The sequence below is a fragment of the Triturus cristatus genome, chromosome 3_1, assembly GCF_964204655.1.
Source record: "Triturus cristatus chromosome 3_1, aTriCri1.1, whole genome shotgun sequence".
NCBI classification, from domain to species: Eukaryota; Metazoa; Chordata; class Amphibia; order Caudata; family Salamandridae; genus Triturus; species Triturus cristatus.
Window position 1 is genome coordinate 907,917,262 of NC_140583.1, and position 25,611 is coordinate 907,942,872.

The 25,611-nt window shown below is 48.8% G+C and overlaps 1 protein-coding gene across 6 annotated transcripts in view; it reads left to right on the plus strand.

Moving 5' to 3' along the window:
• The window catches only part of SLC4A10 (solute carrier family 4 member 10), a 951,410-nt gene that overhangs the window by 81,113 nt on the left and 844,686 nt on the right, over positions 1–25,611 (plus strand). For 4 of the 6 annotated variants that reach the window (XM_085645436.1, XM_085645442.1, XM_085645441.1 and 1 more), the window contains exon 1: positions 9,944–10,260. The exons of 1 other annotated variant lie outside the window; for it this stretch is intronic. In XM_085645436.1, coding sequence (XP_085501562.1) covers positions 10,213–10,260 — 48 coding nt within the window. In that variant the 5' untranslated portion in view covers positions 9,944–10,212. Of the gene's footprint in view, positions 1–9,943; positions 10,261–25,611 lie in introns of those variants that run through there. One more of the 6 variants, XM_085645440.1, reaches the window with a different exon arrangement.

A 25,611-nucleotide genomic window follows, 5' to 3' on the forward strand; every position in this document is an offset into this window, starting at 1 on the left:
TTTAATAAGTGATATCTTTTGTGTGGACACAAGAAGAAATCTCATGTTTGGTGTCTGAGGAATTGTAATTATTTAAATGCATTGTTAATGATAAAGTCACATTTTACGTCATAAATCTGAAAATGGTACTTTTAAAACGTTTGCCCTTTCTTCTCCTAATCATTTGGTGTCCGTAGCCTGTGTCTGGTGTCACATGCCTAGGTTTAGTTGGCAGTTGGTCTTTGTGCATTCTTCCTAGACTGTACCACAGTAGAGGGTCAGAATGTTGGCAGGATAAGCCATCCTGGTTTGATATGGGGCAAAGTTGTCACCTACCACACGTGCACTTCAAAGATACTGACACCGCTGACACACAAAGGACTTCACAATAGCCTATTTTGACCCCAGACACTCTGGAACCGGTGCAGGGAGGCAAGAAATTCCAGATACCTGCATAGGAGGAAAAACTTCAGTAGCTTGTCCCAATTCAAATGTGGCACAAGGTATACAAATGGGACCCACAGACCCACTCTTCAGTACACTCTTTGAGCTGTGGATTCAACTGAAGAATGTCTGCCTTGCTTCCCTGCTACTGGAGGCTTGCTTTGCTGTTTGAGAATGAACACTGGGCCCCTGGACCCCTTTATCCCAGGCTGAAGTGACTCCAAGCATCAACTGGCTGACATTCTGTTATGAGCTACAGGGACACAACAAGTTCCACAGTCCTTTATTCAAGTGCCCAACTGACCTGCTATAGTGAACCTACAAATTGACCTGTCTGAGCCCTGTTGGCCTCAGAGTGAGTTCCTGATCCCCAAGTGGTGCCTCCAGGTTCTCTACCCTTGGTGTGACATCAGCTGAGCTTCCTCTAAAAGAAAAGCAGAATTCCAGAAGTTTTGAGGCTCTTTGTGACAGTTAATGAGCCTGATCGTGCCAAGATCTTGCTGGCCGTGCCTACCGCCAACACAAAGCTCCATTGAACCTGACTCTTCACACTACAGTGACTGCCATCAATGACCAGCAATGCAAGATCTGTACTTCAAGCTACAGCATCGATAGACTGTGGTGATGGCCAGCGCACATCTTAAGCAATGACTGTTTGTGACACCCAACAGTATCTTTGCGCTACAGCAATGACCATGCCCGACACCTGGCCTGCTCTTAGCACTACAGCAACAACCATCCACAACTGTCTCCCTGCTCCTTGTGGCCTCCTTCACCGTGAACTGGACTCTTAGCGCTGGACTTTAAAAGGTAACATTTTCAGTTAGACTAACCAGGTCCCTGTATCTGACCCATGCTCCATCATGGATGGCCTGAACTTGTGACTTTCACCTAGTCTCACTTGGCCAAATAACCATGGTCGCGCTTTGTGCTTTTAGGTTCTTTGTTTACCTTAAATCTTTGAAAATGTATTTCTCTGGTTCTACTTGGTTTGATTTTTGCCATTTTTGAATCACATAATTTATTAAATGTTACTCTATTTTTCTGAATTGGTCTGGGACTTTACTCGTATTCTGTTTTCACACGTTAAACCTGTCAGCCTTGGGGTAATCGTCCCTCAAACTTTGTTCCTGTTCACCTTCTCTTTTTGCTGATTCTTTTTATTGGACTTAGGACTCGGAGCCCTTTTTCACTGCTGACCAGTGCTAAAGTGCATGTCCTTCTCCCCTAAACATGATAACATTGGTTGGTCCACAATTGGCACATTTAATTTACTTGTAATTCCCTAGTACAGTGCACTGCATGTGCCCAGGGTCTGTAAATTACATGCTGCCAGTGGGCCTTCTGCACTGATTGTGCCACCCGCACAAGTAGCACTTTAAAACAGCTTTAGGACACCCCCGCGCCGCACGGCCACCAGCTGCTGCGTGCGCCCCCCGCCTGCCTCGCTGACCCTGCCTGCCGCCGGCTGACCACGCCCCCTGCCGCCGAGCGGCGTGGTCTCCTGCGGTCGGGGCATCTGTTCCTGTGATCGCAGCTCTGTTGCCTTTTCAGGCTTCTGTGCCCCGTGATTCTCCTGCTGTGTGCCCCATTGTTTCTACTGTTTTAGTGTTTTCTTCGCCTGTCCCCCTGTACTTTCTCCCCTCTGCTGCCCCGGTAACCTCCCGCCCCGCTCCCCGCTTCCCGCCTCCGTTGCTTTGCCACGCCCCCTTTTCTTTCTGTGCCCTCCCCGCTCCCGCCTCCCAGCTGCTCCTCCCTCCCTCGCACTTCGCCATAAATGGCGACCTTGCGAACGCGCAGCGGTCACGCGCAGCGGGCGCGCCGATTGCGCGCCTGGACCGCGCCCAGTGCCAGACCCCCTGGCCCTCGCAGTCCCCAGCCCACCCGCCAGACGTACGACGCCGGCACCCTCAACGCACTCAACACCGGCCGACTCCCGGAATGCTACCGAGCCACCCCGAAACGCACCCACGGAACCTTCAGCTGCCGCTCCTGCGAGTTCACCTGCATCCGGACCTGCACTACACCCGCACCCACCAAGACCAAGACGAGCAACAACTGCAGCCACCTGAAGTGCATCCTGCTCAACACCCGCTCCGTCCACAGACACGCCGTCGAGCTCTGGAACCTGCTCGACACCACTTCACCAGACGTCGCCTTCCTCACGGAAACCTGGATGAACGCCTCCTCAGCGCCCGACATCGCCATCACCATCCCAGACGGCTACAAGATCATCCGAAGGGACCGCATCAACCAGACCGGAGGAGGCATCGCCATCATCCACAGGAACACCATCCGCATCACGACCAACGCCGATGACACCCTGACAACCGCCAAACACCTTCACTTCCAGGTCCACATCAACCCCAAGACCACCCTCAGAGGCACCCTCATCTACAGACCCCCGGGACAACGCACACAATTCAGTGAAGACATCGCCGACTTCATCAGCCCGCATGCCCTCCTCTCCGCTGACTACATCCTCCTCGGGGACCTCAACTTCCACCTGGAGAACAACAACGACCGCAACACCACCACCCTGCTGGACAACCTCGCTAACCTCGGTCTCAAGCAGCTGGTGACCACCCCCACCCACTACGCCGGACACACACTCGACCCCGTCTTCTCATCCAGCAAGGACATCGCCTTCAGCCATGCCACCGGACTCCACTGGACGGACCACAGCTGCGTCCACTTCAGCTTCAGAAGGACCACGACCCACCACCACCAACAACAGGCTGCACGCAGAAGCTGGAACAAGATCACAGCCGACCAGCTCGCGACCTCCCTGAGCAAGAACCCACCCACCAGCGCAACGAACCCCAGCCAAGCGGCCACCAACCTCACGAAGTGGATCAGCGACTGCGCTGATGACCTCGCCCCCCTGAGGACCCCGCCCAGCAGACCCGGCAGCAAGAAAGCCCCATGGTTCACCGAAGAACTCAAGAGCTCCAAGAAGAACTGCCGAGCCCTCGAGAGGACCTGGCGCAGAGACCCAACACCGGAAAACATGACGGCCCTCAAGCTCGCCACCCGAAAACACCACCAACTCATCCACGCAACCAAGAAAACTGCATTCAAGGAACGACTGGACAACAACGCACACAACAGCAAGGAACTCTTCAACATCGTTAAAGAGCTCTCCAACCCCAACGCCGGAAACAACGACATCACCCCTTCGCAACACCTCTGCAACTCCCTCGCCTCCTACTTCCACAACAAGATCGCAGACATACACAACAGCTTCAGCACTCAACCGACGCATGCCACGACTGAACCAGCGCCCCCCACCGCCACCCTCCACGCCTGGACCCAGATCAGCACCGAAGACACCGTCCGCACAATGAACTCCATCCACTCCGGATCTCCGACCGACCCGTGCCCTCACCACGTCTTCAACAAGGCCGATGCTGTCATCGCACCCCACCTGCGGGACATCATCAACACCTCCTTCGACACCGCTACCTTCCCGGAGAGCTGGAAGCACGCCGAACTCAACGCTCTACTAAAGAAGCCATCAGCCGACCCCACCGACCTCAAAAACTACCGCCCCATCTCGCTGCTCCCGTTCCCTGCACAAGTCATCGAGAAGACCGTCAACAAGCAGTTGGCCGCCTTCCTCGAGACGAACGGATCCCTAGACCTCTCACAGTCTGGCTTCCGGGCCACCACAGCACCGAGACCGCCCTGATCGCAGCCACCGATGACATCCGAGCCCTGCTTGACAACGGAGAAACAGCAGCCCTCATCCTCCTAGACCTCTCCGCGGCCTTCGACACTGTCTGCCACCGCACACTTGTGCAGCGACTCCGCAACGTCGGAATTCAGGAGAAGGCACTGGAGTGGATCATCTCCTTCCTCGCCGGAAGGACACAGAGAGTTCGCCTCCCCCCGTTCAGATCTGAAGCCACCGAAGTCATCTGCGGCGTTCCTCAAGGCTCCTCGCTCAGTCCAACCCTCTTCAACGTCTACATGAGCCCCCTCGCAGACATCGCACGCCAGCACAACCTCAACATCATCTCCTACGCCGACAACACCCAGCTGATCCTCTCCCTCACCAACGACCCCGCCACCGCCAGAGCCAACCTCCACGAAGGGATGAAAGAGGTAGCCGAATGGATGAAGAACAGTCGCCTGAAACTGAACTCGGACAAGACGGATGTCCTCATCCTGGGATCCTCACCCTCCGCCTGGGACGACTCCTGGTGGTCCCCCGCCCTAGGCAGCGCACCCAAACCAACAGACCACGCACGCAACCTAGGCTTCATCCTGGACTCCTCCCTCTCCATGACCAGACAAGTCAACGCCGTCTCCTCGTCGTGCTTCAACATCCTGCGCATGCTACGAAAGATCTTCCGGTGGATCCCCACCGAGACCAGGAAGACGGTCACCCAGGCCCTCGTCACCAGCCGTCTGGACTACGGCAACTCCCTCTATGCAGGAACCACCGCCAAACTCCAGAAGAGACTACAGCGGATCCAGAACGCCTCAGCACGACTCATCCTGGACATCCCCCGTCGCAGCCACATCTCCGAACACCTGAGAGACCTGCACTGGCTCCCGGTCAACAAGAGAATCACCTTCCGTCTCCTCACCCACGCTCACAAAGCCCTACACAACCAAGGACCAGGATACCTCAACAGCCGCCTCAACTTCTACGCTCCCAAACGCCAGCTTCGATCGACCGCCCACGCCCTCGCCACCGTCCCCCGAATCCGAAGAGCCACCACAGGGGGACGGTCCTTCTCCTACCTCGCCGCCAAGACATGGAACTCCCTCCCGACCCACCTCCGCCTGACCCAGGACCACCTCACCTTCAGGAAGCAGCTCAAGACCTGGCTGTTCGAGCAGTAGCGGACCACCCTCCCCTAGCGCCTTGAGACCCTCTGGGTGAGTAGTGCGCTATATAAATGCAATGATTGATTGATTGATTGAAACATATCTCAGGCCTGACACTGCAGAGCCTGTGTGTGCAGTTTACACTGCCTTGCCAAATTTACATTTAAAATATCTTGTGAAGCCTTAAACACCCCTTTTTTTACATACAAGCCACCCTAAGGTAGCCCTAGGTAGCCCATAGGCAGTTTCGTAGCTAGGGGTGGGGTGTGGGGGCGATCCACCTTGGTCTGCACTTTTTTGGGGGCCGTGGTGAGTGCAAGGTAAGTTTTCTCTCCCATGTTATTGTCTGTGGCCTATCCCCTCTCACCTCCAACGGCCATCTCTGGGTGGCAAACTCTGGGATCGGCACAGGCGCAAAGGCTCTAGCTACGCCACTGCCCATAGTGCAGGGTGCTGTGTAACTAAAAGGTAGGATATGCACTTTTAAGTTTTGCATATCCTGGTAGTGAAAAACACATACATTCGTTTTTCACTACTGTAAGGCCTACTCATCTCATAGGTTAACATTGAGAATTCCATATTACACTTTTAAGCTGTAATTCCTGATTGAGAAGGAGTAGCTCTGTCCTGTTTCATTTCATTGGAAGGATATTGATGAATCCTTTAGAAGATTGGTATTTCTCTTCTCTTTAAGCTCTGTGTGCCTGCAGCCTGTTTCCAATACACATATGGTGTGGGGGACAACTTGACTTTGTGCATTCCCTCTAGACAGCCACACACAAAGGAAGGTTAGTTGTGCCTGACTGCCCATCTGTATCTTGATGGCTCACCCTGGGCAGGATAGGAGGGAGAAGCTGACACACCTAAATGGGCAGTGTTCTGTCCCCACACAAAGGACTGATTACCCCCCTGTAGTGATTCTATAGCAAGGACTAGGATGAAAGGACCTCTGTGTACTTTAAAGACCCCTCTTTGAAGTCACCCCGACTACTATGGCACAAAAAGACATACGTACTGGGTCTCTGACACCACCAAATCAGACATTTCAGGACCTGTAAAGAAACTCTGGCAGAAAGAAAGACTGCTGTGCTGGTACAAGGACTGCCACTCTGATGGACTGCTGCTCTGGAAGAACTGTTTCCGGTGTGCTGCCCTATGACTCTACTGACTAAGTATTTGACTCTGTTTGAACCCAGAATGATCTCCAAGGGCTTGTTGGCTTGCCTTCTGTTTTTGAGACTCAGGGATATCAAAGTTGCACAACCTCCTTGTGTGCCTAGTCCATTTGAAGTGGACTCAGGTGCGTACTTCGGTCGAACTGAAGCATCTCCTGTCTGTGGGAAGCAGAACCGATGCATTGTCGCTGTTGTGGGAGCAGAATTGGTGCATCACACTGAGAACTGCTGCATCACTTCCAGAACAACTGCTTTGTAACCAACTAATTGTCACCACTGCGTGAGAAGATTGACGCATCGCCCCTTCAGCATGAAGTAACTCGGCGCATCTCCTTTGGAACCACCACACTTGGAACTGATGTTTCGCTCAACGGAGCTGATGCATCGCCGCAGTTGAGTGGAGAACTCCTGCGCAACACCCCATGGGGATCATCAACGCATCTGGTGCAGTGACAAGGATTAAGGTATTTTGCTCTGCGTGGGTCCAGTAGCCAGCCTCTTGTAAGAAATTAAAGTACCAGTTTTAAGCATGGAGTTAACATTTTAAAGACGTTGGGCCTTTCTTAGGAATAATCTACAGTTACCGCAATCACACTCTAATAAGAGGCAGTCTAAGTTTTGGCCCATTCACGGATATCCAGCCTCCTCGTATACTTTAAGTCCTTCCTCTAAACTTAAATGTGGCATGCTCTATTCTTAGGTCAGGCCACATTTATGTCAATAAGGCCTCCTTTGGTTCTGTCTTTGTACTTTTTGGAACATTTGTGTTTATCTGATTCCTCTTGTCCTCAACCAGGGTTCAATTATTCATGATTCGTTGTATTTCCAGCTTTTGCTTTACCAAATGACCCTCTGATTTATCTTGAAATTCAGGTGGCTTTGAGCATTCTCTTTCTTGAATAGACATAGTACATAGGCTGTTCTGCCTTCCCGAGTACCACTTATGGCTATTTTAGTTGGATCTATTTGGATAATGCTAGACTGGGTGCCTGGCCTGGACTAATTATCATGTGTTGAAATCAGATGATCTGTGTTGGATGTGCTATTTGCAACTTGTGATTGATTGTCTTGATTTAGTCTTAGATTTAAAGGCTGTATTGAATGTCTGTATGGTTTGCTTCTCCTCAGATGCTTCCAACATTCTAGTCAGCTCTACCCTCTCTTTTTGGAGAATCCAAATACAATGGCTTCAAGGTCCTCTCATCTCTAATTCCTTGCCTCTTATCAACCAAACAATAGCATGATTCTCCTCTCCAGTGGGAAAACTCTTGTTGAGTTTTTCCTAGCTAAATGTCTTCATTTTTGTTCCCACTGGGACTACGGGGGGAGTTTTATGTGAGAGGGTCTGGCCGAGTACTGTAAGGACTGGCTAACAGCTTCTTTGCTCCTGTCTGCTCGCAAGAACTTGTGGGTGAAGATACTCTTGGCATGTGGGAGGTTTTGTTTGTTAACCATGGGATTGTCTCCTTGGGAACAACAAGTGACAAAGCTGTTCCTAAAGGGAATGGGAAAGGATGTACCATGTATGAAGATATCTGTTATGGATATTGGAGCCCTCACACAGCCATCGGGATATTGTGAATCACATACCCTTCAGGATGTAATGTAACATCATCGGGCTGCTCCTACGTCGAGTCGGCTGGTGCAATACCCGACGGGCTCTTGTTTAGAGAGCACTCTTGTGGAGATCTTCTATATTCAAGATAGCCGGTTGTTCAACTGAAAAAAGTGGGGCTTGGTGATAGTGTAGATGAATGTTAAAAAGGGGAGGGAGTACTATCTCAACAGTTTTATTACGATGTCTCCTCACCTGATTAAAAACATGAGGTGAAGTGATAGTAACTCAGGTCTATGTTCTGGGTTATCTACACTGCCTCGTCATGGTCAACATGTTTCTCACTATAACTGAGCTGTACTCAAGTGATTCGTCAGGACCTAGAAATTCTATCTACAGGTCTATCCAAGAAGATTATGTGATAGACAACAAGCGTTTATGTGTATAACTGGTATTGTTACCTGCGGCTCGGTCTACCGGTATGGAAAATGGGAGACCAAAATCGTTAAAAAACGCTCATTCGCAAAACAGTTATCGGACATGGTGCGGGTGGAACGTGCATTTACAGTCAAAGTGCACATTCTGTGTAGGGAGGGGGAGGGGAATTAAAAACACACAAAAAACCACGTGAAGTGATCACTCTTGAGAGAGTTACAACAGCAGTAGTTGAACTTACCCTATCTACTCCATAGGATAAACCACTGCAGTCCCTGGTAGGCTTGCGCAAGGAGTTCCTTGCGTTCTGTATTGGTGTATGGGGGCAGTATTTAAACCGGCTATCTTGGATATAGAAGATCTCCACAAGAGTGCTCTCTAAACAAGAGCCCGTCGGGTATTGCACCAGCCGACTCGACGTAGGAGCAGCCCGATGATGTTACATTACATCCTGAAGGGTATGTGATTCACAATATCCCGATGGCTGTGTGAGGGCTCCAATATCCATAACAGATATCTTCATACATGGTACATCCTTTCCCATTCCCTTTAGGAACAGCTTTGTCACTTGTTGTTTACATACTTTGGGCACACTTAGCTGGACCTTACCAAAAGCCCTTTTGGCCCCCCTCCCTTCTTGTTGATTTATTGTCTCCTTGGGGCCAGGTTGTTTGCTCCTGGCTGCTGGCAGAACCTGGAAGGTGAAGGTCCTCTTGACATGTGGGAGGTTTTGAGTGTTGACCTTGATATTGGCTCCTTGGGGCCAGGATGCTTTCTGCTTCCGCTCAGCGTGGTCATTTCTGAGTGTGCATGTATCGTCTATGACCAGAGTTGGTTTTGGCCACCTAAGTCTTCCAACTGCTGTTGTTCCAGCTTTCACCTTTGGTACTCACACCTTTACAGGGCTCGTGGACCATTCAACAGGACATTGGGAGGTTGAACTAAAGGTCCCTCCTATGTTGCGCTCACACTCCTCTGTCTCACCAAGGCTCGCATTGAATTCTAGTAATAATGCTGTTTGTATATTCTGCACTAGGTTTCATTATATATATATTTGGTGTAAGCCTTTTCAGTGGACCGGGGCAGTCAATACCAGTAGTATTGTGTCATGTGAATGCCGTACGTTTGACAGTGTGTTGCTAGGTGTGGTAGCCGCTGAAGACGAATTAAACAATCAGCAAATACATGTTCCCCTGACCTGCTGACATTTGTTTGAGTACACTTTAACAAAAAGATAAACCGCACTTCAACAAGCCTCGTCATGGCTCATTGTCGTGCTGAATTCTTCCGGAGATCTCTTTGGGTGCTGTAGCATTTGCCGCAGCCCTACTTCCAGCGCCACTGCCAAAGACACAACTCCCAACCCCGTGTTCCTTCCAACGCCTCCGTGTGCACGACTAGTGTGGCGTGGGTTGGCACTTCCGCCTCCCTTTTCGTGGAAACAGCTCACACGCAAAGAGGTAGCGGGGCTTGCGGTGCGTAAGGCAGACCGCGCGCGAGCCATTTATTGGATTAAGGCTCCGCCTGTGAAGTTATCCAATTTAATTGGTTTGAGGAGGGGTCCCTGCGCGCACCTCATCTGGCTACTTGCCGAATATGTCCCTATCCTGCGTGGACCACTTCTCTGAGGGAGTCATCACATGAGTGGGCTGGGGGCGCAAGTGATCACATCCTGCTCCGGAGCTACCTGACGTGAATACTGAGCAGTCTCGGCACACTGGAGGCAGCGCGGGCACAGGCAAGGCGAGAAGGTGCGCGCCGAGGGGCTGCCGGTTCCTTATCGACATGGATTTAAAGGACCAAGGCGCGCAGATGCAGCCGCTGCTGAATCCGGTAAGAGCGTCACAAGGAGTGAGTGTGCTGCTGTGCGCTTGTAGTGGCCATGCAGGCTGCAATGAGAGAGGTGATATCGCTATAGCAGCCATTCCTCCGTATGTCCGTGGTACGTGCATTTTTACAAAACGTGCACGGTGGCTGCAGCAATGGGAACTGATAATAAACAATGCGATGCTCTCTAATAATAAACGAATATGAGATAATAGAAGAACAACGCAACCACAAAGACGATGCTGGCTGTGACTGTGTGACAAAGGAAGCTCTGAACGCGCTCCACATGTCTGCTCTGATGCGGCGTGACATTGAATGTGGATGTGAGAGGATGGGGCCGGCGGAGTGCAATGCCGAAAGCAGTGTGGTTGCAGTGTGGTTGCAGGGAGGCTGCCCTCGCGCTCTGTCCGGATGACTCTCACGATGTGAGGCGCTGCTGCTATTGGTGCGCACTGCGGATGAGCGATTTTTCTTTTCTCCAGACGTTTTCTGTCTCAGAGATGCTCTTTCGGCACCTGACTTTGGCTGTTAGTAGGCAGGCTTGGGGAAAGGGGTGGGCCCCCCCTAAACCTTTTATTTGCTGCAGCTTGGGGGAGGGGGTGCCCCCCCAAACCTTTCATTTGCTGCTGAAAGGCAGAGGAACCCATCCACCTCTACACAGGCTCCTCTATGCTAGGATACGTACAGCTATTTAGGGGGACAGGGCTTCGAGCGCCGTTCTTTGTCTCTGTGACGTCCCGAAGGGGCGTGTCTTTTCCAAGTATTTCTGCGTGCGCTACCGACCCACGACAATGATTGCGAATTACCGCGTATATTGCTGCTTTCCCTGCTGTTCGACATTAAGGAGTGTGTGTGGGGCTGACAATATTTCTCCTTTTCTCTCCTACTGTTAGGCTGTCAGGGAAGCTTGTGAGTGGTGGAGTATTTTGGAGCCATTCTTCATCTTATGTGTACCATGTACACGTCGGGTGGGAGTAGGGGGGCTTCCTCCAGCCATGAATCCTTTCATGTGTGATTATGGAAGCATTTGGAGGGGGATGCTTCGGCGCAGCCAATGACATCTCTCGAAATAGCGCGTCCGGTTGAAAGGAAAGGGTATTCGGGTGGCGGCGCGCACATCTGGAAGTGCACAGATACCTGCATTTTTCTCATTCGGCTCTTTAGTTCAACCCCTTTTCACTGCATTTCCAATAACTTTCAACTGGCATTGTTCGCTCTTCTCTCTTTATTCTAATTTCCCTGAGTCCCCTCTTCCATCCGAAGGCCTTATTACGAGTTGGTATTTTCTATTCCAGGTCCTACCTTACTCCAAGGGTAATGAAAACTGAGATATGGTGTATGCCATGTGGTGTACCACGTTCGCCACTTCCGACAGGGCGGTAACGGAGTAGGGCCATTTGTACATCTCCATTCTGAGGTGCACAAACTCGAAAGGTGTGGTTTTTGCCCGTATGCATTTCTCCTGGTTTTACTTGGAGAGAAATTGTGTGGAAAAACCTCTGGGAATGGCAAATACCGCCAAAGCCCAGACTCCACATTGAGGTACAAACAGGAGTTTTTGCGTAAATGGATATTACCGTGACAAGTGGAATGAGTGCACGAGTCATCTGCCACTGCACACGTCTGTTCCTACATTCTCTCCCATCCCTCTCCAAAGGTACCTTTGTATCCGTCCTCTCTTCCTCCATATCTAACTATCCCTTTCTTTCTTTGTGACTTCTCCATTTAACCATCTCTCCCCTATGCCTGCACGCTTTCCCTTTTCATGCACCCTTGCTATATTCCCTTCCAGCTTCACCTCTCTCTTAGAGCGTGTACAACGAGGAAGTCACAGTACTTTACCACCCACATCACCACCCCATCCCCAAGATGAGTGAGAGACATACTCCAATGGTCTGTTATCACCATGACGTAGCTGCTTAATCAAGCAAAACACCATTAGCAAAGGAAGTGTCAGTCATAAAGTGCTAGATATAAACACAAGGAAACAAGGAAGACCAAACACAGATATAAACCAAAATAAATTTATTCAAGATTCCTCAGTCCAGTGATAAACAGTTCACAAATGTATTTTAGTCAGCAGATTCTTTTCATATGCCTCCTTCGCAGGGACAGGCACCGGACGCCCACAATTGTCATTCCCCTCCAAGGGTTCTTGGACAAATAATGTAATCAACATTCATTTATACAAGCTTTCACCTCTGACTAGGCGAGGTATTAAAGTACACAGAATTAGCTACTTAGCATACATAGGCATAGCATACAACTCCAGGGCACCGCATACTGCACCGTCCCTGCAGAGTACCTATAGCCTGACAGGCCTCCAATCAAAGCCCTCATTCATAATCAACTACAGGCAACCCTGGATAGGGCTGAAAGGTCCAGGACCACCAGCAGGTCAGGCCCCCCTGCAGCCAACCCCATGCCCAACAATATCACTACCCCATCAAGGAGTTAATGCTAGCCAATCAGTCCAATTTCTAAGGTAGAACCCTTCTCCTCTGCTCAAATATCCACCACCGGGTGATGAGGTCACTGGCAAACTGCCCTCTCCCATCCACCCTGCATTTCTTGCCTATAGCCCCCCGAATCGCTCGCAGGAAGACTCACTGTAATAGATCAGTGCTAACACGAGATATAAGTCGGGAGTGCCTGACTCCCTTGGAGGACTTGCCAGTACCCCCGCATGAATTACGAGGATAATTAGAGAATCGTTGACACCCAGCATTTCACGACTTATGCAGGTGACCTAAAGAGGTACTCCAAACATGGGCCGAAATGTCCACAACTAGGCATTTAACACCTGTAGCCGCTTGTTCACCCTCAATCATGGATCAGCAAACTGCTCACTTGTTTTATTAATAAATGAAAGACTTCTTCCGACTCCCTTACAACCATGACTGGTTTTGGACCTCCTCAGCAGTAGACTCATGAACTGTGCACGGCTGACTCGGCCCGTGGGAGCCCTATCTCCCAAGGCTACAGACCCAATCCCATTTCGAAAATGGACACTGCTGCAGAAAGGTGGCTCGCCCTTGCTTCCAGATCACCTCCTAAGATGGGTCCAGTATTGAGAAGCTCAACCACTGAGATCAGTCATGGTCCTGCCCCATGTGTTGCGCCGAATCCTGCTGATAGCCCCCTTTGCAGCAGCTCAGGGCCTTTGCAGGACTATTACGCTGTCATGGACCCTGCACTGCAGAACCCTTCCAATGAAAACCGATTTCCACCTGTAGTAATGCATAACCGATCACTAGGACTGCTATCGGTATCAGTAGTGGCACCCCTATAAGAGAGGGGCTCTATCTGTTTTGAACCCCCACCCATCTGGGTTAGGACTCCATACTGAAAATAACTTGTCTGATGCAACCTAACGCACTGTGTTATGGCAAATGTTTTACCAATATTTGTGCCGCATATGAAGCTTGCCTGAACCAAGTAGGAAGTCTAGCATATAAGCAGTAAACTTCCCATGGACTAGCCTTGCAAGAGTTCCTTATAGTGGGAAGCAAGCTGCCCCATGTCAGGGTCTGTATTACTCCCCTCTTGGATTTTCCCAGAAACCATGCTCCAACCATCACAATAACTAATAATCATGCCCCATTTAAAGACTTCACTACATTGCCGCCTATTGATTGCTTATTAGGTCCCAGTACACCAGTTCGTGGCATAACGCATCCCATTCACAGCTTTCCCAATCGTCAGGCCAAATTGTTGCATTCCACATACCTTGCGGCCTTTGTCCTGAACCCCCAGGTAATTATCTGCTTCATCTCCGCACTCCCATCGGCAAACTTTATTGCGTGGCACCTCACAACATCCTGGAGAAAATGAACACAACAAAGGTTACTAGCCCCCTTCCACCCGAACATGTTATGTTATGTTTGCAAGGGCTTATAAAGTGCACAGCTACTCTGCTGAGTATCCCGGCGCTGAGACAAGAAAGATACAGAGGCCAAAAGGGAGAAAGGGGGGACATCAAACCCAGGGTGCGGGGTCATTATCCCGCTTGTTGGAACGACCATAGCCTGAAGTCCCACTCAGCACAGCTTCGGCGCAGGCCGCGCAGCGCAGCGCTGGTGGTATTCCCAGAGTACGTCTGGGTTCCTGCCCTAGCCCGAAGGTGCTGTGTCACGGTTGCGTCATACCTAGATCCTTAGGCATTAGCAATAGGGATCTGCCGCGACAGGCACTCTGTAGGAACAGTGTCATGTACTAGTATATCCATGCTCAACCAAGGCTTCTCCCCTGGGCCGAAAAATAAACCCTGATGACCCGCTGATCATCTTCATTCGGCAAACAAAAGCACAGCGTCAGAATCAGCACAAAACCGTGTTTAAGCATGTTTTATGCTCTTTGCTACGAGTGCCCACGTCGAGGATGGTCCCACACACAACACTCGCCACCATCTCCGGGCTCACCTTGCGCTCTTTGCTTGGGATGCGGCTCCCGCCGCACAGCCACAGCCTCTGGAGATGCTGACTGTCGTGTGTCTGTGGGACGAAGAGGGAGCGCTCGGGCATCGCGCCTCCTTAACGGCCCTGCTGCTTCCTTCGGAACCCCTGGATGACGTTACACTCGTCGTGGTAAGAAGAGCCACCGAAGACCCCCTGGTGAGCTCCAGGTCGTGGCGCAACTAATGGCGTCCCTCTGCTATGGGCAGGGTGCACCAGCTCATTCTCATTCACACTTCATTCGTGCTTCACCGCTGTCACTCAAGGGAGACCGGCGGGTATCACTTCCGAACCGCATTTCGGACCATGTTCTGAGAATCGTCCCAGATGTTTCCCGGGCAGTATAGTGGCAAGAACTACAGATGTTCTACAGCTTGTAAGGAGGTGGAAGGAGCTAAAGCATTTTTTCATAACACCTTCCTACACCACGATGCCTCACTTAAAGCATTCCTTTTGTCAAAGTTGTGTCACGACCAGGCACAGTTGTTGCCAGTAGAGGGCATGCCAGACATCCCTCCCGATTCAGCAGCCTGCAAGATGCAAATTTATTTGCCGCATAGTAATATGAGTTTATCATTAGCCTTGCTTCCATACAGTTTGTGTCACCTGAAGGCCATATTGTAACAGGAACATCATTCACTAAAATGTGATGAGCATATTAAACACAGCTTATCATATCATTTACCCCTTGAGATATTTAGGCAGAATCGTAGCACGAGGCTTGATGGGCATGCCTCACCAAGTGCTTTAACTAGGAAACAATAAGTGCAGGTACTCATTAAAAGAGAGGCGTGGCAAGTGAACGGGGTTAGGGGCGGGGCTAAGGGCAAGGCATGATGATTCTAAATGACTTCTATATCAGATGCAGCTCATACCAAAACACACGAGAAATGCGTTTATGTGAACAAAACAGGCTAACTCGTTGCTCAAAATGAAAACCAAATAAGATGATATGTTAACATTTCCTTGTTTTGTAATATTTGCAGCTTCTTAATGCCATACTGTTATTTTTTGTTGTTTGGCACAATAGTATATATTCGCAATCATGCACACAATCACAAAGAAAGGAGGAGACATGTACACATAAAGCATTACAAACATTTCCTTTAAAAAATCTCCTAAGAGTGTCCAGATTCTCCCTCTCTTTCTCTCAATTATCTCTCACAGAAAAACAGACACAAACAAGCAGGCAAACAAAAAGACATATGCAGACATTCACACAAAATTCTCAGGTGGGATTAAAGCTATTTAAACCACTTACCTACCATGGCTTTCTTAATTACCGCTGTCAGTGGGCTGCCTCGATTCCTGTGTTTGCACAAATGCACACAACAGTGTGCACATGGCCTAAATGGACCCTCCACAGTCAAACACAGTGTGATGGTGAACTAGTTCAGCAGCGGCTCAGTCCAGGGCCTCATGAGTGGTTTGGCTGTCAGAGACAGGTTCCAACCGCAGCAACTTAGTGCTCACCAGCGCTAGCAGACAATAAACCTACCTTTCTTGATTACCAATACTTTCTTGGCAGTAGAGAAGTGCTGGTACTCAGAGTGATAAAAATAAGAATTACTAGCCGATTTAAAAGCACTGCCTGTATCTCTGCAGTTTGTGCCTTTGCACAAGCTGTTATATTAAAATGCAATCTGTTAGGGGCATACAATGTGACACAAACCCTTATTGTGGCATTTCTCCGTGTTGTCAATAGTTCAGAGGGCAGAGTTTGAAAAACAAGATGCAAGTATATCGAAGGACAGTAGGGGACTATCACTGACTATGTCCCTCATAATTCTGCCCCCTATTTACCAACCCTCTACCAATTTGTAGGTCTTTGAGTAAAGTATGCCCTTTTCCAGCATTGGTTTGCGCCCATCTGGTTCTATCCCTCCCTTCTCCACTACTTCATTGTGAACCTTTGTGCCCCATTTCTTCTTCATTACTTCGCCAACACTCTTTCTCTGGAACTCTTTCTTTCACTTCTCTCTCCTGCCATTTCTGCTCTTATCAGTAGGCTATTTGATCTAGTTAACACTTATGGGGCCATATGCATCAAAGCATTTCTTGAATTGGCAAACGGCCAAGTCACAGAATCGGCCATTTGCAAATGCAAAAAAATGCCATTCTGATGCAGCAAACCTCATTTTGCGATTCGGTAACCTGTTATCGAACCGCAAAATGGGTTTGCAATTTGCTATAAGGAAGGGGCTTGTTTAGGGCGTCCCTTCCTAATACTGAATCGCATCGGTATGCATGAAAGTTTTGCTTCCAAAATGCGATTGCAAAACATTTGTGTTTCACCACCTACTTCTAGTAGGTGGTAACCAATTTGCAAATGAGATGGGGGCCCCAAGGCACCCCTTCCCCTTTGTGAATGTCTGTAAATGCATTTTTTAAGAGCAGGCAGTGGTCCCACGGACCACTGCCTGCTCTTTGAAAATGAAAGGGAAAGTTTTCATTTTCTCTTTTGTAAGGTAGTCCGTTTTCCTTTAAGAAAAACGGGCTGCTTTACAACAAAAAAATTGCATTATTTAAAAGCAATCACGGACATGGTGGTCTGCTGACCCCAGCAGGCCACCATCCCTCGTGATTTTTGCGATTCCTATCAGGTCGCAAATTGCGACCTCCCTCATTAATATTCATGAGGTAGGTCATTTGCGATCCCCTAAGAATTGCCGAAAGTGTTAAACACACTTTCATGCATTCCATTTTGTGATTTTCTAATTGTGAATCGCAAGAATTCGCAATCAGGAAATTGCAAAATGGATTGTTGATGCATCTGGCCCATGGTGACTTATGTTTTCTCTATGTCACTGTGCCTCTCTTCTAGACTGTTGCAGCCCTTCTTTTTTCTCAGTCCAATCTATTTCTTGACTCCCTAACTTTCCAAACACATTACCTCTCACTTAACTCTTTGTCACTGTAGATTCCTCCTTCCGCCACATTTTACTTTTTGTTTCTCACTCAGTCCCACTTAACTCTATTTTTTCTCTCCTTTCGCCTCTACCTCAATCTCTTCTCCTCTCTCTCTTCCACTTTCTCTTTCTCACCCTTATGATTCTCACATCTGATCCAAGGGGTGAAGGAACAGGGAACAATCAGCTTTCCCTTGCATGGAAGTGCGACAAATGTGGGAAGTGCCTGCCTTCCCAATTTAATAGTGGCGAACAGAAGGGCCATGATAGCTCATGGTCTCACTGTCCTGAACCATGTGTAGGAGTGGCAGAGTTCCAAGGGGCATATTAGTAAGGGCTGGCGATATAATTATCGCCGCTTTAGTGTCCGTTTTTGGGCGAAAAGCGGCGATAATTATATCGCAATATCATCAAGGACACGCTAGCGCGTGTTTCCTTGATGTAAAGCCCCTTTTTTCACAGCCTCGCCTCGCATCGCTAATGGGATGCAAAGAAGGCGGGGCAGTGAAAACAACACATGTTAATATCGTGAAGGCAGCTTCGCGATATTAACAAGGAGGTGCAGCGATAAAAAAAATCGCGCTAGCTCAGCCTTAACTCAGGAATTTAACGTCTTTTAAATTCCTGACTAAGGCATACTTTTAATGGGATATGGATTATGCTGATAGACCACAGGGTCCTATCAGCAATGTTATCGCTGTTTTCAATGGTACATTGCTGGAAAACCAGCGATGTTCCATTGAAAACACCGCTATCGCTGAAATATTATCGCCATAGCGCTATGCATTATCATGGCGATAATATTCAGCGATAGCCGGTGATAATATTTCTATCACTAAGTACGGCCAGCGATAATTATCGCTGGCCGTTGATAATATGCCCACAAGTGCGGTTGGGAACTCTAAGGTCTGGCCATTTCCGCAAGGATTGTTGCTGGTCAGGGACTTGAAACCACGCAGAGCCTGCTGCTTGCATTATGTCAGAGTATTTATTGTACTGCTTCTGCATAGATTCTGGATGCTGCAATGATGCTAGATGGCAAGAGACTAGAGAAGCAGTGGTGATGGCGATGACCTCCTCCTGCCAGCCTCCCTATACTCCCAGGGTACAGGCCTGCCATACACGATTGGCCGCTGATGCCACCAAAAATGTGGCAAGGTGAGCAGAACGTGCGAGGTGGCAGAGTTCGAGATTTGCAGAGCTGGGGTGCCGTAGAGTTGCGAGTGCAGTTGTAGCACAAGCAGCTGGTGCTCCCCGGCCTGCTGAGGGAGAAAATGCATTTGTTACAGCTCAGTGAGTGGTTGGCCATACCTATGTGTGTAGCAAGGGCAGGCCTTCAATGGACTGCAGAGGTGCTACCTAGTGCAATTGTGCTACTCCTGCTCCAGAGCATCCCTGCATTAGACCCGTGGAGGACCATGAAGGTTTGATAAACCCCATTTCAGTGTGGTGCATCTGGAGAGAAGCAGGCACTGGACCGCTGCTACAAATGTGATAACCTTCGCCCAGGTCAAATTATGGCGGGCCTATGATCTAGTCACGGGAGATTTGGTAAGGAGGGTCTTATTTGGCGGGAATAAGGAAAGATCTGCTCAGCCGAAGCTGCACAAACCAGTCACTATGGAGATTTTGGAAAAGGAAATAAAATAATTACCTCTTTTCTGTCCCCATAATTTTGAAACTAAAGTGTTTATTTTGCTGATGCTTTGGATGTTCTTCAACACTTTCAGAGTTTCCGGATTAGTTGGCGCAAGGGCAGCTGAGGGACTTGGCCATGATGACATTTTTCGCGAAGGTGGGAGACTGAGAATAAGACTGCATGCATCCAAAATGGACCAAAGAGCAAGAGGTAGATGGAACTGCTTGTGGGCTAGTGATAAGGAACAGATTTCGGCTGAAACCATCTATGAAGCATTAACATCAACACATCTGTAGTTACTCTCAAACAATTGTTAAGATATTGTTTGTTTGTTCTGTGATATCAAAACAAAGTAAAAAATACCATCCACCTGAATGTTTGGAGTTCTGAATGAATTCTTGTGTGTTTGACTACATTGCAGAATTAATAAATGCTCTGTACATTAGGGTGTACAATTAGGCACATCAATGGACTTAGATCAGTACAGTTAGGGGCAGATTTATAAGCCCTGTGCGTCACTTTTGCGCCGCCGTTGCATCACTTCTGTGACGAAGCGGCGGCGCAAAGCCAGCGCCATGCTGCGGCAGATTTACAACGTGACGCATCTAGGGAGATGTGTCACGTTGTAAAGCTTGCGCCACATGTGGGTGTACCTTCACAGGGGGGGGCCGTTCCGGTGCAGGAACGCCTCCGAAAAGTGGCTGAGTGAAATCTACAAGATTTCACTCAGTCACTTTTCCGGCCATGCTGCGTCAAATCCCTGCGCCTGCTTGAAGCAGGCGAAGGGATTGACGCAGCATCTTAGGGATGGGGCACCCCCGAGCCTTGCTGGAGCTGCGTCGCACTTGCGATGCAACTCCAGCAATGCGCCACATTTCCGACTGGAGATGAGTCACGCATCTGCCCATCCGAGTGCCACGGTGCGCCGCATTGTAAATGCGGCGCATCAGTGGTGGCGCACGGGTGGGCAGATGTGTCGCAACTCGTCTTGTGCATCTCTGCTGATTAGCAGAGATGCGGCAGAAGTCATAAATCTGCCCCTTAATGTCTTACGTACACAAGGAGTGCTCCGCTATTTTCTTATTTTGTTTGTGCCTGGGCTGGGAACTTTGTTTTTCTGGTCTAAATACACACATGGTGGCAACTGGTGTGTTATAGTGTTTAGAGCACCGTTGGTGGTCTATCTTTTACTGCTTTAAGGACAGGGATGTGCAACTGATGAGTCAATGCTGCCTTCTTGTAATAAGGTAGGGAACTGATTGACCCATTAAAGAATGGCAGAAATTCCTCATCTGTCCAGGCAAGAGAGGAAATGAAATATTTTGTCATGAAAATGGTTCACGGGTTACACCATTAAATGTTCTGGCAGTTATGAGGTTGGCACTCAACACGTTGAGTTTAAGAGTAGAATTTTTTGGTACTCATTCTTCCAGAATAGGAGCTGTGATGGAGGCATCAAGGTTGGGTTTTTCTTTGCAGAACATCAAGAGAATTGTGAGATGGAGCTCCAGGTGTTGCAAGAGATATGTCAGGAAATAAAGCAAATAGAAGTTAATGCGTTTTTTGCAAGTTGACCATATTTGCTTACTGTTTCTACTATTTTATTTTCTCTATTTCGGTTTGTGTTTGGGGTCTGGACACTGGAAAAGCAGTTACGTGGCTTCTAGGGCATTCATTTGTAAAATGGGCAGCACAGTATGCAGATCAGCAAATCTATGCTCAATCATTGGGACATCCAAGTACAAAGCATGATATTTTGTGATGGGAAAGGAGTGGTATGACAGGGTGACACTTATTTTCTCTAATGCAGAACCTTTTTCGATTGGGGGGGTGCCAACATGTTTCTTATACATTTGGGAGAAAATTATCTTGTCAGGCTGTCAGATTTGACCTTGTTGAAACAAATGAAGGAGGATTTGCTGTTGATCAAAATCATGCGGTCAGTTACCAGCATTACATGGACCGAGTTTGTTCCAAAAAAACATTGGAAGGGAGCATTAAACGGACTGCTATGGATGAGGCTTGGCAGAAGTTGAATGGCGCTATGAAGATTTTCTGTATGGGGAAGGTGAAAAAGAAAATTATATTTTTATAGTGGACGGAGTGTGGCTGGCCTGTGCTGACTACCTGCTGCTGTGTGACACCCTAAAGTGTACTATCCAAGGGCTTGTTGAGCTTGCCCCCTGTTCTTTTGGAGGTCTCAGAGACATCAAAGATCTCCTAAGAGAGACTGACACTGTCTACCTGTGACACCTGAAGCGCAGTGCCCTCTCAAATACCCACATCATCTGCTGGATTCCAACTGGTAGTGCGAAGTTGGCATGGAATTAAGAATTGTGCTTGGAGACCTGATTGCCTTTTGTGGAGCCCCAAAGTCTGGCTCGCATCTAAGGAGCGTGGCCCCTGCATCATGGGACCATAGCATGCATAAGCTTCTCTTTGATGGTAAGTGGACTCACCGGTTGCGGGACCCAGCGTGAACCGCTTCATCGATCGTGCAGCATCTCTCTCGTGCGACACGCCGACTGCATTCTCATTGCGTACGGCACAGATTCCCAGGTAGCAACCCTTGGAGGTGGGGGCGTTACCATAGTAGTGCCTCATTCTACCTCGTGAGGCATTGCTGAACTTGTGCCTGTGTGTGTGACCAGAAGTGTCTGGTGCAACCAATATCGACATGCATCGGACGTTGTGCCTTCTTTCCAGGGAGGTACGGAATTTGCAACTCTTCATTGTGTGCGTGAACGGAGCTGTCTGGTTCAACCAAAATCGATGTTCGCCAGATGTTGTGCCTCATTTCCAAGCAGGAACAGATTTTGCAACTGTTCATTGTGTGTGACCGGAACGGTCTGGTGTAACCCATTTCATCGCACACCCAACGTTAGGCCGGGATTTCCTGGGTGTGACTCTGATCAACGTGTCCCTGACGGGGTGCCTCCTCCTTTGAAGAGTTCCCCTTGCTTCATTCTCCATTCATCTGCTGCTTCCTTACTTGGGCCTCAGCAAGGAGGACCAACTGCCATCTCCTCACCGGTCTTTCCCAATGACACCATATCGCCAGGTAATACTGCCTGGTTTGGGCCTAGGTGGTGAGAGTGATGGCTGGGCTGGAGGAACGCTTCTGAGAATGATCAGAAGTGTGTAAAGAGACTGTGTGACCCCCTGTACTTCACAGAACTGGGCTGTTGCTGGAAGGCCCTTGCAGATCCCTTTGGTGTGACTAACTATTGGCCACGGCCCGTTTCTGCTCTGAATCATGTGGGTGAACTTCTCGAGTGGCTGCCAAAACCCTATTGCCAACTGCCTCCTAGTTGACCTTACTGCCTACCCCCACCTGCTTTTCGTAGGGCACTGACTTAGAGCAACATCAGCCACATGTGGTCTAGTGCCAGGGGGGAATGGGGTGTCTCCAATCCAGTGTTTAGGATAGTCGGGGTGAGTTGGAGGACGGAGGGAGGCTTGGGGCCACGGGGTCTGCAGTGTGTAATTGATTGACCTGCTCGGTATCAGTTGCACCTCATCAGGGTGCTGAGTGCATATGTGTGTAAGCGTTTCCGTACAGACTTGTCTGATATCCATTGCACCTCGTCATGGTGTGGAGTAAGTGTGTGGGATCGACAGTGGGAAACCGCCTGTGATTCACCACACTGGACGGCGGTTTGCTAAATAAGTTGATTTCTTGCCAAAAGAGCATTACGTATGACATTGTTTTTTCCCCGCACGGCCTCGGCCCGCGGTGCTGCTAAAAAAGTGATATATTTCTGTGTATGTACATATTTCTGATATTGTTGTGACCCTAACTGGGTTGTATTGAACTATAATAATTGCTAGGGTGGGCATGGGGTGAACAACGTGTTGCACCACATAAGGGTTCTGGGGGGGGGGGTTTAGAATAGGATCTTGCCCAAGTGTGCATATTGCTGATTTTATTTGATCATGATTGGGCTTAGTCCTGCTAGTAATAATTCTAAGTGTGAATTATGGTAAAAAATACATGATGTTTATGTTGTGTTGATTATTGTGTGTGCTGAATACAAACGTTATTTACATACATCACATGTGAAGTCTCTTTTGCGACGCTCAAGGTATCTTTCATGAGAGGTGCTGTGCCAATGCTTACACATTGCCTCTGTGGTAAGCCTAACTGCTCAGTGCCAAGCTACCCAAGGGTGACCGCAGTGGTGGTCCCAAAGAAGTAAAAAAACGAGTTCCTGGTGAAGGTGAAGCGTTAGCGGCAATCCACGCAGTCGAGGAATGCTTCAGCGTTTAACCACTTTATGATGCAGGCGCTGTGTCGATGTCGAGCCGCGATGTCTGTCTTTGTAAATCGATGCTGTCCGTTGAGGCGATGCTGTCAATTGGCTCCTGCGTCGAAGGGCAATGCATCAGTTCCGATCTGTGCAAAGTCATCACCGCGTCGATTTTGATGATTCTGGACAGCAGAAATCACCTTTCAAGGGCTCAGAACTGCATTGGCACTAGTTGGCCGGGCAGGGCTCATAGATGGCAGAGTCCAGGGGCTGTTGCAGGGTTGAAGGAATTCTTTGAGAGCCTTGAGAATTTCGGAACAGGGGACCAGTCTACAAGCCCTTGGAGTCACTCTGGGCTCAAGTGAGATGGGTCCTGTCCTTGACCTTGGGAGGACAGAGATCAGTAGGCAGCAGGACAGCTCAACAAAGCAGAAAGCAGTTCCTTCAGGGCAGCAGTCAGACAGAGTGCCAATCTTTGTAGCACAGAGTCCTTACTCCTGGAAGAGTTCTTCACACATCCAGTGGTGTACTGTTTTGTTACTTATACCCAAACGTGCCTTTGAAGTGAGGGTGACTTCAAGCAGGCCCTTGAAGTGCACAGGTCCCCTTTCATCCCAACCCCATCTGACAGTCTATCTGTGGGTGGTAATCAGCCCTTTGCGTGGGAAACAATACACTGCCTATTCAAGTGTCAGCTCCCCCTCCCTCTTCTTGCTCATGAAGAGCTATTAGAATGTACATGAATGCAGAGGAGTTCTCTGTCACACCCTTTCTAGATGGAATCCACAAAGTGTAGCTGTCACCCATCCCACACGTGTATTGAAGACAGACTGTATGGCACACAGAGCAGTAAGAGCAAGTAATACTCCACTTTCTAAAAGTGGCATTTTCAAAGCAGTAATGTTAAATCCAACTTTACCAGAAAGGAGCATTTATCATTCCCATTCAAAATATATGAAACATGATGCAGCTTCACCTTTCTAATCAGAAATTACATCTTAAAAGTGCTTTAAGGATTTCCCAATGCTAGCCTATGGAAGGAGTAGTCCGTACATTAGTTAAAAATGAATTTTGCTGTTTGTCACTACCAGGACATGTAAAACTTAAAAGTATTTGTCTTACCTTTTAGTTACACAGCACCCTTTCCTTAGGGCTATCTAGGGCCTACATTAGGGGTGACGTATGTGTAAAATAGGGGAGTTTAAGGCTTGGCAAGTGGTTTAAAATGCCAAGTCAAAATGGCAGTAAACTGCACACACAGGCCTTTTTTAATTTATTTTTTTAAATGTGTTTTATTGAATTTTCATTCCAACAATATACAGTCTGATGCAGGAGTCAAAGGTGCACATCAGTCTACTGATCATCAGTTAGCGTGAAATAGTAACCCATCAATTCTTCCGCACCCCAGAAAAGGGAGCAGGTATAAAGGCCCTCCAGTTCAGATCGCATTATATACATACACTAATCATGATACCGGACCAAATAAGGGTTCATCACTGGTTTTTACCCTAAAGACTCGATTGTGACACTAGATCCATGTATAATGACAGAAAACAAACAAAACCACCCCCTACCTCCCTCCTATCCCACCCGTATCCCCCGGTGCGTCCTATTCTGTAGCTATTCAGTCAAAGTCTGTACAACACTTGTACCAATATTGTGCAACATTAGCTTTTGAGGACCAGTGTTGTCCATCGCTCCCTCAGATGTCTACATTATCAATCCTACGCGAACCACCGCCAAGTCAGTAGCATACATTGAACTCAAGGTGAAACCATTTGTATACCCAGTGATGAGATTTCAGCTGAGTCTGCCCCTGGTGCTTGCAGCAGCCCTACTAGCGCCTCCCAGGCCCTGGTAGCCTCCATTACTTTATCTCCTTGGGCTCGCCTTGCAAGTTGAAACCTGACTGTGCTTCCGCTCGTTGCCCATTTAATCATTTCCGTTTTCCATCTCTGGACACTGGGGCCTCGTGCGGCCTTCCAGTGCGCCGTGATATCCCTCTTGGCCAACAATAACCCCAAATCTAAAAACGTGCTCGTTACTTTCCTCTTGGGCGTGTGAGGGAACCAGTGAAGCAAACAGGTGCCCATATCAGGCATTAT